The 17724-nt window shown below is 35.6% G+C and overlaps 1 protein-coding gene across 1 annotated transcript in view; it reads left to right on the top strand.

Moving 5' to 3' along the window:
• The window catches only part of BMPR2 (bone morphogenetic protein receptor type 2), a 185608-nt gene that overhangs the window by 159811 nt on the left and 8073 nt on the right, over nucleotides 1-17724 (top strand). The window contains exons 10-12 of the mRNA XM_008687374.2: nucleotides 3551-3687; nucleotides 13086-13258; nucleotides 15597-16876. Coding sequence (XP_008685596.1) covers nucleotides 3551-3687; nucleotides 13086-13258; nucleotides 15597-16876 — 1590 coding nt within the window. The remainder of the gene's footprint in view (nucleotides 1-3550; nucleotides 3688-13085; nucleotides 13259-15596; nucleotides 16877-17724) is intronic.

Genomic DNA, 17724 nt, shown 5'->3' with positions numbered 1-17724 from the left:
ATGTAGAGGAGAAATCTGTGGTTCTACTTAGCTATTTGAAGAAAATCTAAGGAATTGAGAAATATTCAGAGATCAAAGAAATAGGGTGGCACCCAGGAACTTAGGAAAAAATATTGGTTTACATTGGAAAGGTGAGTTAATTATGGAGATTTCTAGATGGGGTATTGATGGACAACTGAAGAAATTTTTTTTTTTTTTTAAAGATTTTTTGTTTATTTATTCGGCAGAGATAGAGACAGCCAGCGAGAGAGGGAACACAAGCAGGGGGAGTGGGAGAGGAAGAAGCAGGCTCATAGCGGAGGAGCCTGATGTGGGGCTCGATCCCATAACGCCGGGATCACGCCCTGAGCTGAAGGCAGACGCTTAACCGCTGTGCCACCCAGGCGCCCCTGAAGAAATTTTTTAAAAAGAATTTTTTGTTTGTTTGTTTTTAAAGATTTTATTTACTTATTTGACAGAGAGAGACAGCCAGCGAGAGAGGGAACACAAGCATGGGGAGTGGGAGAGGAAGAAGCAGGCTCCTAGCGGGGCAGGGAGCCCGATGCAGGACTCGATCCCAGGACTCCGGAATCACGCCCTGGGCCGAAGGCAGACGCTTAACAACTGAGCCACCCAGGCGCCCCTAAAAAGAATTTTTAAAAATAAAGAGGATTGAGAGAACTAAAAATGATTTGGAAATTATCTATATACAGATGGTAAATGGGAACTTATGAGTGAATGCTCTCTCCTAAGAGAACAAATTAAGAGTGCAAAAAATTGGTGAATAAAGACTGCATATTGGGGGACCTCCCTGTACCAGTAGGTTAGTTAAGATGACCATAGGTCAGAAAAATAGTGAGAAAACTAAGAAATCAAAGTATCTTGGAAGTAAATGTTAGAAAATGTTAAGAACCCAGACTGATAGAAGTAGATGTAACATGAAGTCAAGGAAATAGAACTGAAGAGTGATCTTTGAATTTGAATTGGAGGAGGTCATTAGTATTCTTAGAGGAGATTCTGTGAAATAGAGAAGACAAATATTACAGCATATGGGAAGGAAAAGTATTAAGAGAGCACAGGAAGAAGATTTAGGGTATTCTTAAACAATTTAACAATGAAATGGGGGGTGGTTGAGTAAAAAGGATCCCATAAACATATTAATAAGCGTAGAATAGCATGCTATCATGATTCAATTCTTGGTAAACATTTTTTCAGACTTCTACAGTATACTTCCAAATGCAGTACATGCTTTATTATTAAATGTAAACATTATGTTATGTAGACTGACTCTCTGTAAGATAGTTGCTGAATAAATTAATTAGATGTCTGTATTACAAAAAAGAGTGAAATGCTGCAGTATTTATATAAAGGAGAAATACGGAAGGAAGGAAGAAAATAAGAAAGCAAGAGAAAGAAAAAGAAAAAAAAGAGAACAAGCATAATTTAAGAAGAGAACTAGAAAGTTCCTAACTGCTTAGAGGCATAATTAACAAGTAGCAAATGAGGTGAGAAGCAGGGAATAGTATCTGATATTCTTAGACATTTGATATATTTTGGACAGTTTGAAAGAAAATGGGATTATAAAACTTCCCCTGAGCAGTCCAATGATTATAAAGTTTTAAAGAAATCCAGTAAGACTAATATAATTCATAAACACTAATCTTTGTTTCCCTAGTGCCTAATACCAAGTTAGCTCTAAACAAGTGTCTATTGAACAATTAGATTTAGAACCATGAAGATTTATTAGAAAATTGAGAGTTCTTAATGTCATTTCATTCACAAAATAAGATTGTGCATCAATTTTATTTGGCAGGTTTTCTAATTATATTTTAGACCTGATTAAAACAAATAAGTAAAATTATGAATTTTTAATTATTCTGAATCAGCATTTGAAAAAAAGAACTAATAAATAGCACTTGGAAGATATCTATATTTGTTGTGTTTATGTCTCAGAGAGACAGGTAAGATATACTAGTAAATATCTTATAATTTGCAGATATTATTCGTTGAGGTTTTATCAAATGAGGTTTCATGAATGAAAGTGATATACTAACTAGTAGGATTAAATCTTTCAGTTTTGTGTTTCAAGTTCAATATTGGTGGTGATTGTCAATAATAAGTAACAGCTTAAGTGTTTAGAGTATGTGAAAATATCGCTTGTATAGATAGTGTAATATTCCAAAATTTTGGGGTTATGCTACGTAAATTATAGAATTAATCTTTGTAATATAATCTTTTTTAATATGGTGGAGGGCAACTGTTTATAGGTTGTTTTGAATATCCAAATTGAAACATAAAACTTAAATACATGTTTTATAAAGTACTTTCTATCTGGGTCATTATAACTTTTGTATTATCTCCGTGTGAATGAGATAAGGAAGACAGACATTGCCATTTTGCTGACAGGAAAACTAAAACACAAAATAAGCAACTTTTCCAGGAGCGCCTCGGTGGCTCAGTCTGTTTAAGTAAAAGCATCTGACTCTTGATTTCAGCACAGGTCATGATCTCAGGGTTGTGAGATTGAGCCCTGTGTTGGGCTCCACACTGAGCGTGGAGCTTGCTTAAGATTGTCTGTCTGTCTGTCTGTCTCTCTCAAAATAAAAAAATAAAATAAATCTCTTTTCTAGGAGAGAGATGAAGCCAGGATAAAACTTCAGTGCCTTATCATCCTACATTCTGGTGTTCTTCCTTCTAATTTATCCTGTCATTTTAATGGGGTGGGGAATGGTGCCAGGAGACAGGAAGAGTCTTTCTCCTCTGTTGTTTGTCAAGATTTTGACTAGACCATTGGTTTTCTGACTGTTGGTCCCAGAGATCTTCTGTATGCTCAATATGTTTATTAAGTTTAATTTGATCACATTTTGTAAAAATCGTGAGCTTCTCATCACAAGCAGCTGATTAAGCTTATTGGTGATAAATAGGGTTATTAAACAGTGGTAGAATAGTTAATGATATTTAAAAATCCTTGATCTAGATACTGCTTCTTAAGAGGAATTTTTTTAAAAAATCGGTATATTGATTTTTCTATCATGGCCATTATCATAAAAGTTTTTGTGACATTTGATACAATCTGGCTGGACTATGATAGAGCCAGTGACATATTAAGACAGGATGACTATACATTCTACATGCTTATATTTGGTTCTACAGACATGTGTTGTACTAGATTCTGGACTTTGTCCTCCTATTCACCACCCTTGATCCATGTATGGGATAAGAATTCAGGCATTTTCAAGTATTAAGTACACCTTATGCATATAATAATACCCCCTCCCAAATTAGTAATACTAGAAACCATTTAAAAGTAGCTCTGTCCACTGTTGAAACTACTACTTGATTTATCAACAGACGTTTAGTTTATCAAAGACTGTTCTAAGTAAAGCATTTATTAATAATGTATTCTACCCACAACAGGATCTCTTTTGGATTTCTAAATATGCCCCAAAGTGTTAAAAAAAAAAAAAAAGATCATGACATAATTTCTCTCCTTAACTCGATTTTAGAAATTCTGCTGTTATTCCATAGTTGGAAATTTTACTCTATCCTTCTTTTTTAAAAAAATACACAGGTGAATCTGTACCAGAATACCAGATGGCTTTTCAGACAGAAGTTGGAAACCATCCCACTTTTGAAGATATGCAGGTTCTGGTATCTAGGGAAAAACAGAGACCCAAGTTCCCAGAAGCTTGGAAAGAAAATAGCCTGGTAAGAAAAAACTAAATTATTAGAAAGAGAACTTATATCTGAATGTGTTTTAATGTTGCTTGAAGCAAAAATAGACTTAATGTTAATAGTTTTTAGAGTTTTCTAATGCCAGAAATCCAACTTACTTGACTTTTATGATGTTATACACTTTGAAATTTTTCAATATAAAAAAGTCCTCTTTTTTGGTTCAGTTTCAGTTTTTTCCAAGTATAAAATACTAGAGAGACTAACTTGTGTCTGAAGGTTGCCAGATTGAGTAACAGCTGGGATAATTAACGTGTTAATATTTTAGATATTATTGAAATTTCGTCTTATTCTCTTGCGAGTGGTACCAAAATGTTAATTAGTGCAGATGTACATACTCAGTGGCTAATAGAAATTTAAACCACCTCAAAAAGAAACCAAGATGTGCTTATAAATTCCACTTATTAAAAATGCAGTCTAGGGGCACCTGGCTGGCTCAGTTGTTCGGTCATGCAACTCTTGATCTTGGGGTTGTGAGTTCGAGCCCCACACTGGGTGTAGAGATTTCTTAAAAATAAAATCTTTTAAAAAACAGACGCAGTCTAAAACACTAAAATATCTTCAAGGGCTCCTGCCATTTTGGTAAATTGTTGCTACAGCACTGTAAACATCTTACGAACATTTACACACACGCACACACACACACACACACACACACACACCCTCTTTCTCTTTCTGTCATATAATTTTTTTTTAACATAAGTAGGATCATTTCATTATCCACTATCACTTCTGAAACTTATTTTTTTACTCATGGACAGTTTCTCATGTCAGTACCTATACATGTATCTCTTTCTCCATTTAGTCAGTATTCCATTGTATAATATATCATAATTATTGAATTATCCCTTATTGATGGTAGTAGTATCCCATATTTACTTTAAACATTTTTTTAAAAATGACAAAGTTATGCCTATACATGGCAAATCAAATCAAATTAAGTAGAAGGGCATAAAAAAGGAAAAGGAAAAAACTACATACCCCTACCACCACTCTTCAAAAGAAACTCCTGTTAACAATATTCTGAGGTTTTGGTTTTTGTTCCTAATTTTTTCTTCCAGAGGTTACTGTTATAACTGTAAATACTATATCCTTATTTCTTGTTATTCCTCGTTTACTCTCTCCTAGGTTTGTAACATTGTAGCAATTATTACATAATTTATGTTTTGTCCACAGATTGATCTAAAATTTAAAATAAAAATGTCAGAAATTGTAGAATTATGATTGTGTAAACATCCACTGCACAGTATAGTATTGTGCTTAGACTCCTAGAGAAGGAAGTAAAAATCCTATGTTAGTTACTGTAAGCCTCCACTGCTTGAGGAAGAATGTTTCAGAAGTTACCATCCACTGGATTCTCTGATTTTTTGTCACTTTGTTTTTTTTTTTTTCTTCTTTATAGGTTCTATTAAGAAGCAACATTTTTTAAAAATCTCGTTCTTTTTCTTGTAAATCATTGTCTTTGATGAAGTTCCTCTTTAAGTGACGTGTGTTATTATGTGTATGAATCCTTGTACCTTCAGAAATGTTTATATCTTGCCCTCACATTTGAGTAATAATTTGGCCAAGAAATGATTTCAAGATCAAAATCACATTTTCCTAATAGTGGTTCTTTTGAAATCACTACTCCACTGTCCTTAAGCATTCAGACATGTTAAGAATTCCAGAGCCAGCCAGTCTCATTCCATTACTTTTTGTCTTTTTGTTGCACCCCCTTGTTTTCTTGTCTCTATGAGCTTTTAAGCCTTTTACTTTATCGTTGGAATTATCACATTTTACTTGAATATATAGAGGCATGGATCTTTTTACACATTTTGCTTTGCACTAGACAGGTTTTCAGTTTGAAAACTCAGAAATTTCTTCAATTCAGAGGAATTTTTTTATATTATTTAAAAAAAATTTCTTCTTTTCCATTTCTTCCTTCTGGAATTCCCATTAGACAAATATTGGTCCACCTGACATTCCAGGTATCAGTTTTTTTCTTGTATTTTCCTTTTTTTTGTTGTTGTATATTGTTCAAGATTTACCCTGCGTTAGCTTTCAAATCACTCATTCATTTTTTACCTTTACTACTTTATTATCTGTTCATTAAAATCTTACTTTACTACTTTATTATCTGTTCATTAAAATTTTACTTTCAACAGTCATATTTGTAATGTAGAAATTCTTAATGTTTGCTTCTTCCACAGCAATCTGTTCTTGTCTTAAGAATGTGATAGGGATTCAATTATTTCTAAAGATGTAAATCAGAATTTTTGACACTTTATACAAATAATTTTCTTGCTTATAGTTCAAGAACAAAAATGAAAAAAATTCACTAAGCAATGAAAATCACTTTGTTGTGTATTTTCACATTTTACTTTTAGGTTGTCTTCATAGGATTAGAATGTTTTCATTCTCGATCCTGACTTAAATGGGGTGGTGGCATGTCGGAGAGAGGCTAGAGAGACGTTACGTGTTTCTGTACAGATTTAGACTGGATATTTTCTTCATTGGTCATCTTTGTCATCTTGTCCGTTGGTCAAGGAAGGCTTCTGCTTCAAATGAGATTGAAATCTTCTTCAAGGCAATTAAAGACCTATTGCCAAAAACATATGCCCAAGATTGCCTCCAAACTGCAGTCCCTTCTTTGGAAACTGGGACAGATCTTTAAGAAGTCCTTGGCAGAAGGTGAGAGGCTGAATCTTACACCAGGATTCATTAGATATGCTAACCTCACAGGCATCCCTCAAAGAAAAATCTCTTCATGAAATTTTATCTAATAAATATACTTATCTTCCTTAAATTGTTTTATTTCACCAGAGAAATTTGACTCATTATTTTGAAATATCTCTTGACAACCCTACCATTAAAAGATATGCATTATATGCATATTTACCTGAAAACTTTTTGCTTCCAATTTAGAGTAGGTTGCTAAGTAAGGGATAAGTGATACTTGGTTTACTTCCAATGAATCCATTTAAATCTAATGTGCTGCAGTCAATAGAACTGCTGCTCTGTAAAGACAATCCAATACTAGAGAGGTATATAGCAAATGCATAGTATATAAAAAGAGAGAAATACACCTGTGTCTAAAAGAAAACATTTTTGCTTTATAATTGCATTAGAATTAAAAAACATTTTTATACTAACAAAACTCAAAAATCTTCCAAACATAAATGAGTGTAAAAACTAGTTTTTAAAAACTGCCAGGGAAGGGGTCTGGATGGTTCAGTCAGTTAAGCATCTGCCTTCTGCTCAGTTCATGATCCTCTGGGATCGAGTCCCATGTCGGGCTCCCTGCTCAGCGGGGGGAGTCTGCTTCTCCCTCTCCCTGATGCTCCCCCTGCTTGTGGTCATCCCCTCTGTCTGTGTCATCATGGGGAACAGAGATCGCTATCTTCATATTTTACTTGGTTCCTGTAAACATTTGACTAACTTCCAGAGCTTCAGTAAGGTTGATTCTGACAGTTTTTACCAGGATTTTTGGTACTTCTATGAAATAATGTCCCCTGGTCTCCTTCCTCTGCCATCTTCACTAATGTGCTCATACAATGAGTTGGGAAATATTCTTCCCTCTTTGATTTTCTTGGTAGTATTGGCATTATCTCCTTCTTGAATCTTCGGTAGAATTCAGTAGTAGTGAAGCCATCTGGGCCAGGATTTTTCTTTGTGGGAAAATTTTAAACTACAAATTTATAGATACAGAAACTATTCAAGTCATCTATTTTTTCTCAAGTGAGCTTTAACAGTTTGTGTCTTTGAAGGAGTTTGTCCATTTCATCAGAATTGTCAAATCCTTTCTTAATATTTGGAGACTTTAAACTAACTCCCCATTGGTGACTTAATCTTCCTGTTTCTATACAGTTTATTTCCTTAATCTTCTCTTACTGACTTTTTTACTAATTCTGGGATATTCAGCATTGCTTTACTTCTAGATCAACTTTATATGACCAAATCATTATTTTTAGGACCCTCAGACTCCCTCCCAGGTAGTCAACCTCTTTAAATTCTCAGCTGTTTTTCTAATTTTTCCTTTTGCCTGTTTCATATTAATTTACTTCTAAATCTTTACTTGTGTAACCATTATTTTAACTTTGTTTGGAACTTATAATAGATTTTTCTAAAAAAAAAAAAAACAACCAACAATCAAATTGCAACTTTTTTTTTTTTTTTTAAAGATTTTATTTATTTATTTGACAGAGATAGAGACAGCCCGCGAGAGAGGGAACACAAGCAGGGGGAGTGGGAGAGGAAGAAGCAGGCTCATAGCGAAGGAGCCTGATGTGGGGCTCGATCCCATAACGCCGGGATCACGCCCTGAGCCGAAGGCAGACGCTTAACTGCTGTGCCACCCAGGCGCCCCCAAATTGCAACTTTTATGATAGAGCCCATTCATCCACTAGGAACTGGCTGTGTTATATCAGCATAGTTTTTATATGGGCCTCTTTTCCTACATATGAAAAGTGGGGATGATAGTAGTACTTCAAATAAGAATTAAATGAGTTAGAACACAGTCTGGTACATAGTAAGAACTCAATAATTGTCAACTATTATTATGCATCAACGATTCTGTTTTAAAAATAGAAACTCCTTAGAGTAGGGACTAGCGTTTCTGTTTACCAAATTTTATTCATCATCCAGGACAGTGCCTTGGTGAATATCTTATTTTGGCTGGGGTGAGAGTGGGGTGGATGTGGGGTCTCTTTTTGAAAAAGTGTTTTTACAAATTATTTTCCAACTATATAATGAAAAGTAACAAATACAGCCTCATTCAGTGTCTCTCTTTCCTCCGATACAGAAAACAGCCAATATACAATTTTTAGCTGCTTGGATTTTGGTGCTTCTGAGCTCTTCTGGGCAGTTGGTGAATGAGACTCTGTGCAATAGATAGTGCTCTGTTTTGGAAAGGAAAGGGTCTCTTTCAGTTTTGTGTGGAAAGGCCTCCAAATCTTTGCTTTAGAAAGATTTCAGTGTGTACACTTCATTGTGTTGCACTTCATGTTTAGTAATTAAGAACATGAATGAAACTGTAAATCTGTGTGTGTGGTATATGATGGGTATATATTTGAATAAAAAGGTAATAAGTTTCTCAGAAAGAATACCCAAGAAATTGGTAATATTGGTTGCCTGTAGACTGGGAAAATCGATGGTTGGTGGATAGGAATGGAAGGGACAATTCTCTTTCTGACCTGTATTCTCTTTCTGACCTTTTGAATTTATTGACACATACATATATTACCTCTTCAAAAAATTCATTAAATGCATGTGGTCAAAATTCAAACAAGGAGTTCATTAACAATACAAAAAATATGCTGGGCCCAGACATCTAAAAGGCCCCCCGAAGAAACAACCACTGTTAGATTCCTTTTGTAGACTTCAGAAATTTCTATGGATTACATGACTATATGTTTTTATATCCTTTTTTAATATATAGATGGCAATTACCACATCCACTTACCTTATAATTCTTACTTAGCAATTTGGAACATATACATCTTCCTAATTCTTTTCATTTTGCGTACTATCCATTATACTGCAGGTCTTTAGCTGGATCCCTATTAGAGGACATGTGGGTAGTTTCCAGCTTTTGCTGTTATAAATGGTACTGCAGTGAACATCTTATACACACATTTTTCTACAAATGTGTAAGTGTGTTTGAGGAATAAATTCCTGGAAGTAGTAATTGCTGACTCAAAGGGTAAATACATTTATAATTTGTTATTGATAGATTACCCTCCAAAATGAGGACACTCCTGACAACAGTATATAAGTGCCTGCTTTCCCATCACCAACACTTTGTATTATAAAAATATTTTTATCTTTCTTGATGTGATAAGTAGAAATGGATCTTGTCTTAATTTGCAGCTAGTAAGTAGTAGAGCCCAGATTTAAAGCCAGGTTCTTAACTTGCTACAAAACTGGAACTAATATTCTTAACTACTGTACTGTACTGCCTCAAAATAGTAAGATTAAACATCTTTGCATATTTTATCAGGAATTTGCACTACTTGTTTATGTGCCCTTTATCTGTATTTCTATTATGCATTTACTCTCGTTTTTTAAATGTCATGTTACTAGCAAGCATCACAGAAATTCAGCCAAGAAACATCGAGAGATGTTAAAACTAGTGGGTGAAAAGGTGAATAGAGAATAATATATTTACAGAGACGTTAGTATTCCCTCAACCCCAAACACACTGATTAAAGTCTAAAAACAAACAAAGCAAAACAAAACAAAACACTGATTGAATATAAAAGGGAAAAGTGGAACTTTTGAGAAACCTGGCAGGCACCAACTCAGACATGTGATCAAGGTTAACTTTACTAGTAATGAGACAGATTAAAATTGTGAACCACATGATAAGATGCAATGAGAAAAACACAGCAACTCTAGGGATGCCTGGGTGGCTCAGTCAGTTAAACATCTGCCTTTGGCTTGGTCATGATTCCAGGGTCCTGGGATGGAGTCTGTATCTAGCTCCTTGCTCAGTGGGGAGCCTTCTTCTCCCTCTGCCTGCTGCTTGCCCTGCTTGTGCTCTCTCTCTAACAAATAAATAAATAAAATCTTGGAAAGAAAGAAAGAGAAAAGAAAAAGGAGAAGAAAGAAAGAAAGAAAGAAAGAAAGAAAGAAAGAAAGAAAGAACAGCATCTCTTCTGTGATTTTTCTGCTGAAGTTTCAAACCTTAAATCTAACCATGAGGAAACAACAGTTAAATTGAGATTGTAAAAAGTAACTGGCTGGGGCTCCTGGGTGGCTCAGTTGGTTAAACATCTGACTCTTGATTTCGGCTTAGGTCATGATCTCAGGTTCATGGGATCGAGCCCCACATGGGGACTCGTGCTCAGCACATGAGTTTGCTTGAGATTCTCTTTCTCCCTCCGTCCCCCCCTTGATCTCTCTCTCAAATAATAAATAAATAAGTCCTTTAAAAAAAAAGTAAATGGCCTATAATCTTCCAAAATGTCAAGTCCATGAAAGACAAGAAAAGTAAATGTTACACATTATCTACAATTATGCTGCCATCGGAACATTAAATGTATTTATATTTTTAAAAAATGTTTGAAATTATTTCAAAATAGACCAGTTCATTTTATCAAACCACTATCAAAATCCGCTAAGGTAAATGTGTAACTATTTTTGAGAGGTGTATTTATTAAAAAAAAAAAAAAGTTAATTGATTTCTGAACTTCCTCTGCTATTTTCAAATCCAAGTCAGTTTTAAATCTATTACATATAATTTTTTCTCATGTTTACGGACTTCATATTTGGAATTCGACTACTTGCTAAAATTGATTTGTAATCCCAAAGCCAGTACTCTGAATGCTTTTATGATCATTCATGGATATACACAGAGCCGTGAAAAACTTTAGTCACTGGATGTACATGTTCCTAACTGAGGTCGACAAGGTGATCACTCTGTCTTTTTGTTTCATCTCTTAACACTATTTTGCTATTTAGTGTATTTTTCACATTTGGGGGCATTTTGTTAGTGATTTCTGATTTAAAATAGCTCCCACATATATACTCAGCTGACGTGCTGAGTAGTGTTCATAAGCACTGGAAGGCTGTGATGTGCCTTTTGGAGAAAGAAAAAATGTGCTAGATTTACTTTGTTAGGGGATGATGTAGAATGCTGTTGGCCATGAGCACAGTTAATAAAATTAATAATACCTATTTTTAAAGGTGCCTTTAAACAGAAACACAAATAAAACAAGATTATGTATTGATCAGTTGACAAAAATGTGGCCAGAGGCTCAGAGGGGCCTAACCCTGTATTTCCCCTAGGAGGAATGGTTCAGAGTTCACTAATTCAACATTTACAGCAACTGTGTAGAACATGACTACCACAAATAACAGATTCAACTGTACTTCTAACATAAACAACAAACTTCTACCTCAGGGAGGTACACAGTTGCCCTCAAACTCCGGATGATCACTATCTATTCTTTAGGTTCTTCCAAATTTTGAGAAATAGGTAGATTATTATTTAATGACAGGATTATTAATTGATAACTAAATCTATTGTTTGAATTTTAATTTTTACTCAAAAGTCAGAGCCTGGAACATATATTCAAATAGATTTCAAAATTCAATGTTGGGGCGCCTGGGTAGCACAGTCAGTTAAGCATCCAGCTCTTGGTTTCGGCTCAGGTCATGATCTCAGAGTCGTGAGATCGAGCCTCACCATGGGCTCTACCCTCAGCATGGAGTCTGCTTCAAACTCTCTCTTTCCCTCTACCTTTCCCCCCAAATAAATAAATAAATCTTTAAAAAAAATCAATGTAAATTTCAGCGTTAAAAGATACAGGTTTTTTATTTGTGCTATGATCAGAATTGGGGAACGAGCAATGTCACACTGTGAGGCAGGCAGCTTAGAAGAGCCAAAGGAGCAAGGAAGATGGTATCAAGGGTGGGCCATGGTGCAGGTATTCATTTAGCATATGCCCAGGAAAAACACCATCAAATTTCCTGCAGGTTAAGATTTGTTCGTTAGAGAACACAAATTATTAGGAAAAGACTAAAAACGTTACCAAGATAGCTAACAAGGACTTTAGCTTAAAATAGGTTTGTGAGATAAAATGCCCAGATTAAGCATTGCATGGAATACATACTAAAAGTGATTTGTCAGTTATCTGAAACTTAAAATTAAATGCTGTTCTATATTATTTGTTAGATCTGGCAACCCTCACCTTAGTTTTTTTTAAAGTGTTTTAAATGTGCAAGAACTGTGAATATCAGCAGGTATAAAGCTTTGAAACTTAATAAACACAAATCCAAAAAACAAGTCTGAAAGGATTCTGGATGAAAGTTTACAAAATCTTTTTTTTAAAAGGGAGTTCAAATCAACTTTCCCCAAAAGGGAAACTATTTTTCATTGCTGATATTGATGAATACTACAGAATAGACTGCTTTTGATACTACCGCTGAAATTAGTTTAAAGAAAAAGAAAACGCCAAGCCTTTAAACTTCAGTTAGAATGAAGTACTCTTTACTAGGAGTAAAAAAGCTCACCTAGAGATTGAAGATAGCCTAGTGCCAAAATTCTGTCAAACTCAAAACTCATTTTTGACGTGGAATTAGTGGCTGTTGATAGAAATAACAGTGAACAGTGGCATAAACCTGTCACCTTGATGAACCATGTAACTTTTTACAACTGCTCACATTTATGGCTAATTCTTTAGGAGTTAAGTTAAGTCTTGCTTGCTTTCTTGTTCCTCATCTTTTGAGAAATATGACCCTTTACAAATCTCTGAAGTCTAAAATATTTTATTGTATCTGTGTAAAATATTGGTTAAAGAAAATTAATTTTTCTTTTACCTCATGTCACTAAAAATCTCCGATACTTTTTTTTTTTTTTAAAGATATACTGTTTGACATGTACTTTATTGTAGGCAGTGAGGTCACTCAAGGAGACAATCGAAGACTGTTGGGACCAGGATGCGGAGGCTCGGCTTACTGCGCAGTGTGCTGAGGAGCGGATGGCTGAACTTATGATGATATGGGAAAGAAACAAATCTGTGAGCCCAACAGTCAATCCCATGTCTACTGCTATGCAGAATGAGCGGTAAGACCTGGAGGGGTTTGGCATTCATCAGTCAGTATTGAAGACTGAGACTAAACAGAGATTAGGAAAAAGATACTATTAAACCAGTCTTAAAGGGCAATGATTAATTCATACAATCTAACATTGTGATTTTTCTTTCAATATGCCCATTTTTTAACTGGAGATTTTTGTTTGATATACGTGCAAGATGGAATCCGTGTTTTTATATATCTCAAGATACAGTAAAAGAGGTTTATTAGTTCTCCTACTTCCCTAAAATAATAAAGGCAAAACATTTTCATAGTTCCAAAGTCTATAAGCACTTATACATATATTGTCTCATTTATCATTTGTTGCTATTATTCCTCTTTCTCTTGCTTTTTATTTATTTATTTTTTAAAGGGAGAATAGAACTATGAACTTGCCTATGTATCTAACCACTGTTTCACTGGAAACTACAATTTCAGGCTTCCTATCCAATGTTCTTTTGTATAGAATATACTACTACTACTTTAACATGAAAGCAATTCATAAGATTTTTCTATCCCATCATGACTATTACTTTATGAGACATTTCTTTGTTAAATTATGATCTTTCATTCTAAATAAAAGGGCTTTTTAAAAAATTCCTTTAAAAAAACAGAACTTTTAGACAATCTGTGTTTCTTTGTTCTATGTTTGGGGGAAGTTTTCCCCAAATTTGTCATTTTATTTAATACATATTAAAAATTTCCAGAAAAGCACCCAGAAAAGAGCAGAGAAAATTGGGATAAAAATATACTTGATTATTAAATAAATTTTTTTTTTTTGCTATTTTATGTTCTAATTTCTAAGTGCAATTTGTGTTATGAACTATAAACCCAAAATTGGGTTTACAACTGCTTGTGTTTGGACTGAATTAGCTTCGGCATGTGAACCCTTATTCCTTATATATCAGCAAGTCAAGGAAGGTAGAGACTAGCAATTCTAAATACAAATTTTCTTACTTTATGCATACTTGAGGATAGTCTTCTTTTATCTCCCCTGATCTCTGTATTTTCTGTGTGCTCCAGCATGTTATTTGTACCTCTCTCAAGAGTCAGTTACTTTTACTTTAAGTACTTTTGAACTTTTCCTGAATGGTAAGAAGAAATCCTTGAAGGGACTCTCCCTTGTGTTGACCATTTTTTGCCCCCTGAATCATTCAGCTCTATGTTTTACATGCTGTTTCTCATGTCCAGTCACTTTTAAATAGTTTCCCCTAAATCATGGTTCATCCCATAGTCATTCCATTCTAGGTTTCATCGTATTGAATCTTACCCCCAGACGTCTTTTCTATGTGCTGTACAACTACTTTTTTATCCTTCACCCTCCTGTCATTTTCCTTGAGCTGCTGCTTTTCTCCTATAACACTCGTATCTATTAATGTTCCCATTGTTTAGTTAAAGCTATCAGTGGCTTTTATTTTAAATAACCTAAATATTTTATAGTGTGATGCTCAAGAACCATCCCTCTCAAGTTGTGATAATGACTGTGAAGAACTCTTTTTAACTGGAGAGCAGTTCTGAATTGTTCCTTTATCTGAATGTCACGTTCTGCCTTATACTCTTAGTCTGTAGAACTTTCATTGATATGGCTCAGTTTACCCCCAGAAAGGTACATTCCATTGCTAGACTGCCTCTTAATGGAAGCACTTTGGAACAACCTAAAAGCTTATATTCTTTTTACCATTTGACCATTGTAACTTAATTGGTAATTTACTGAGTTGCCACTATGTATCTAGGATTGTAGGAGTACAAAAGAAACATATACCGTGGCTCCTCCTCTCATGAACCTTTATATCTAGTTATGCAAGTATATAGTTCATAAAGATATATTTGGTAATGTTTCAAAACTATAGGGAGATTTTTTAAATTAACTCTTATGAACCAGAATAATGAGCATCTATGGAAATCATATCTAGATCCACATGGGTTTTTCAGCAGTCCTAATTCATATAAAACTAGCATTTAGGGGCACCTGGGTGGCTTATTGGGTTAAGTGTCTGCCTTCGGCTCAGGTCATGGTCTTAGGGTCCTGGGATTGAGCCCCCCTGCTGGGTTCTCTCTCCCTCTGCCCCTCCCCCCAGCTCTCTCTCTTGTGCTCTTTCTCTCTCAAATAAATAAACGATATCTTAAAAAAAAAAAAAAACCCTAGCATTTAGCAAGTTATTAATTGACGCTTGATTGTGTGATCACAATTTTTACATAACCGCTAGTACAATGTGGTTAGGAATAAAATAAAAAGCAGTTCATACTTTAAAATCAGAGGTATTAAACTTGGAGGGTCAGTTTGTTATGAACGTACATTCTCATTGTGGCACTTTTTTTCTTTCTTTAAGCAACCTGTCACACAATAGGCGTGTGCCAAAGATTGGCCCTTATCCAGATTATTCTTCTTCCTCATACATTGAAGACTCTATCCATCATACTGACAGCATTGTGAAGAATATTTCCTCTGAGCATTCGATGTCTAGCACACCTTTGACTATAGGGGAAAAGAACCGAAACTCAATTAACTATGAACGGCAGCAAGCACAAGCTCGAATCCCCAGCCCTGAAACAAGCGTCACCAGCCTATCCACCAATACAACAACCACAAACACCACTGGCCTCACTCCAAGCACCGGCATGACCACTATCTCTGAGATGCCATACTCAGATGAAACAAATCTGCATGCCACAAATGTTTCACAGCCAATTGGGCCAACCCCTGTCTGCTTACAACTTACAGAAGAAGACTTGGAGACCAACAAGCTGGACCCAAAAGAGGTTGATAAGAACCTCAAGGAAAGTTCTGATGAGAATCTCATGGAGCATTCTCTTAAACAGTTCAGTGGACCAGACCCACTGAGCAGCACCAGTTCTAGCTTGCTTTACCCACTCATAAAACTTGCAGTAGAAGTGACTGGACAGCAGGACTTCACACAAGCTGCAAATGGCCAAGCATGTTTAATTCCTGATGTTCCACCCACTCAGATCTATCCTCTCCCCAAGCAACAAAACCTTCCTAAGAGACCTACTAGTTTGCCTTTAAACACCAAAAATTCAACAAAGGAGCCCCGGCTGAAATTTGGCAGCAAGCACAAATCAAACTTGAAACAAGTAGAAACTGGAGTTGCCAAGATGAATACAATCAATGCTGCAGAACCTCATGTGGTGACAGTCACCATGAATGGTGTGGCAGGTAGAAACCACAGTGTTAACTCCCATACTGCCACTACCCAGTATGTTAATGGGGCAGTACCATCTGGCCAGACAGCCAACACAGTGGCACATAGGGGCCAAGAAATGCTGCAGAATCAGTTCATTGGTGAGGATACCCGACTGAATATTAATTCCAGCCCTGATGAGCATGAACCTTTACTGAGACGAGAGCAACAGGCTGGCCATGATGAAGGTGTTCTGGATCGTCTTGTGGACAGGAGGGAACGGCCACTGGAAGGTGGCCGAACTAATTCCAATAACAACAACAGTAATCCATGTTCAGAGCAAGATGTTCTTACACAGGGTGTTCCAAGCACAGTAGCAGATCCTGGACCATCAAAACCCAGAAAAGCACAGAGGCCTAATTCTCTGGATCTTTCAGCCACAAATGTCCTTGATGGCAGCAGTTTGCAGTGTAAGTAGAGGGATCATTTAATCTCTCCTGCTTGTCTTTTGGGACCATTTAATTACTTAGATAAAATTAAATTGTGTTTCAACTACCAATTACTTATTTTTACCACTTTTGGAAATAAAATAAGCCACTTGGTTGGACCTCAGAACTAATCAGACTGTTGTAAAGAGAAAAAGTAATTTGTTGTTGTTGATAGTCAATGTCGCAACAGTCAGAACTTAATACCAACTTAATACATGCCTTACATAGCTGCTGGTTCATAATACAATTCACGTACTTGCTGTGAATGGTTGAAATTAAGTAAATGTGAGTTTAAAAGCTCCAGGTAAAATGAAGTCAGTAGAACTTTTGGAACAGTTGTTGAATATATTAATATCTATTTTATACACATCTAGATTTTATCAGACTAACCTTAAACCTATAAAGTCCAGAGAAAATTCAGAAAAAATTGTTACTAAAAAAAACTAAAGTTCTTGGTTTTGTTTTGTTAGTTTCATCTTTTCCAAGAGTCATGTGTTGAGCCTCCTGCATGCCTATAGCATTGTGCCATGGGTCCCCTAGACAAATAACTTGATACTTGGTTTCTAGCTCTAAAGGGATTATAACACAAGACAGGAGAGCTCACCAAAATCTTTAGCAGTCATCATTGCACAAGATGATTTCTCTTTTAGACTGACAGCACTTTATGAAAAAAAGCAGTCCTGTTTTATGGTTGTCATCAAGGACTGCAAAATGGCCGGAAGGGATTCAGCTCTCAAAAATTAATCATAGAGGGGCACCTGACTGGCTCAGTCAGTGGAGCATGCAGCTTGATCTTGGGATCGTGAGTTTGAGCCCCATGTTGGGCATAG

This window comes from Ursus maritimus, unplaced genomic scaffold, assembly GCF_017311325.1.
Source record: "Ursus maritimus isolate PB19 unplaced genomic scaffold, ASM1731132v1 scaffold_1, whole genome shotgun sequence".
Taxonomy (NCBI): Eukaryota; Metazoa; Chordata; class Mammalia; order Carnivora; family Ursidae; genus Ursus; species Ursus maritimus.
This window is presented reverse-complemented; position numbering and strand designations above follow the sequence as displayed.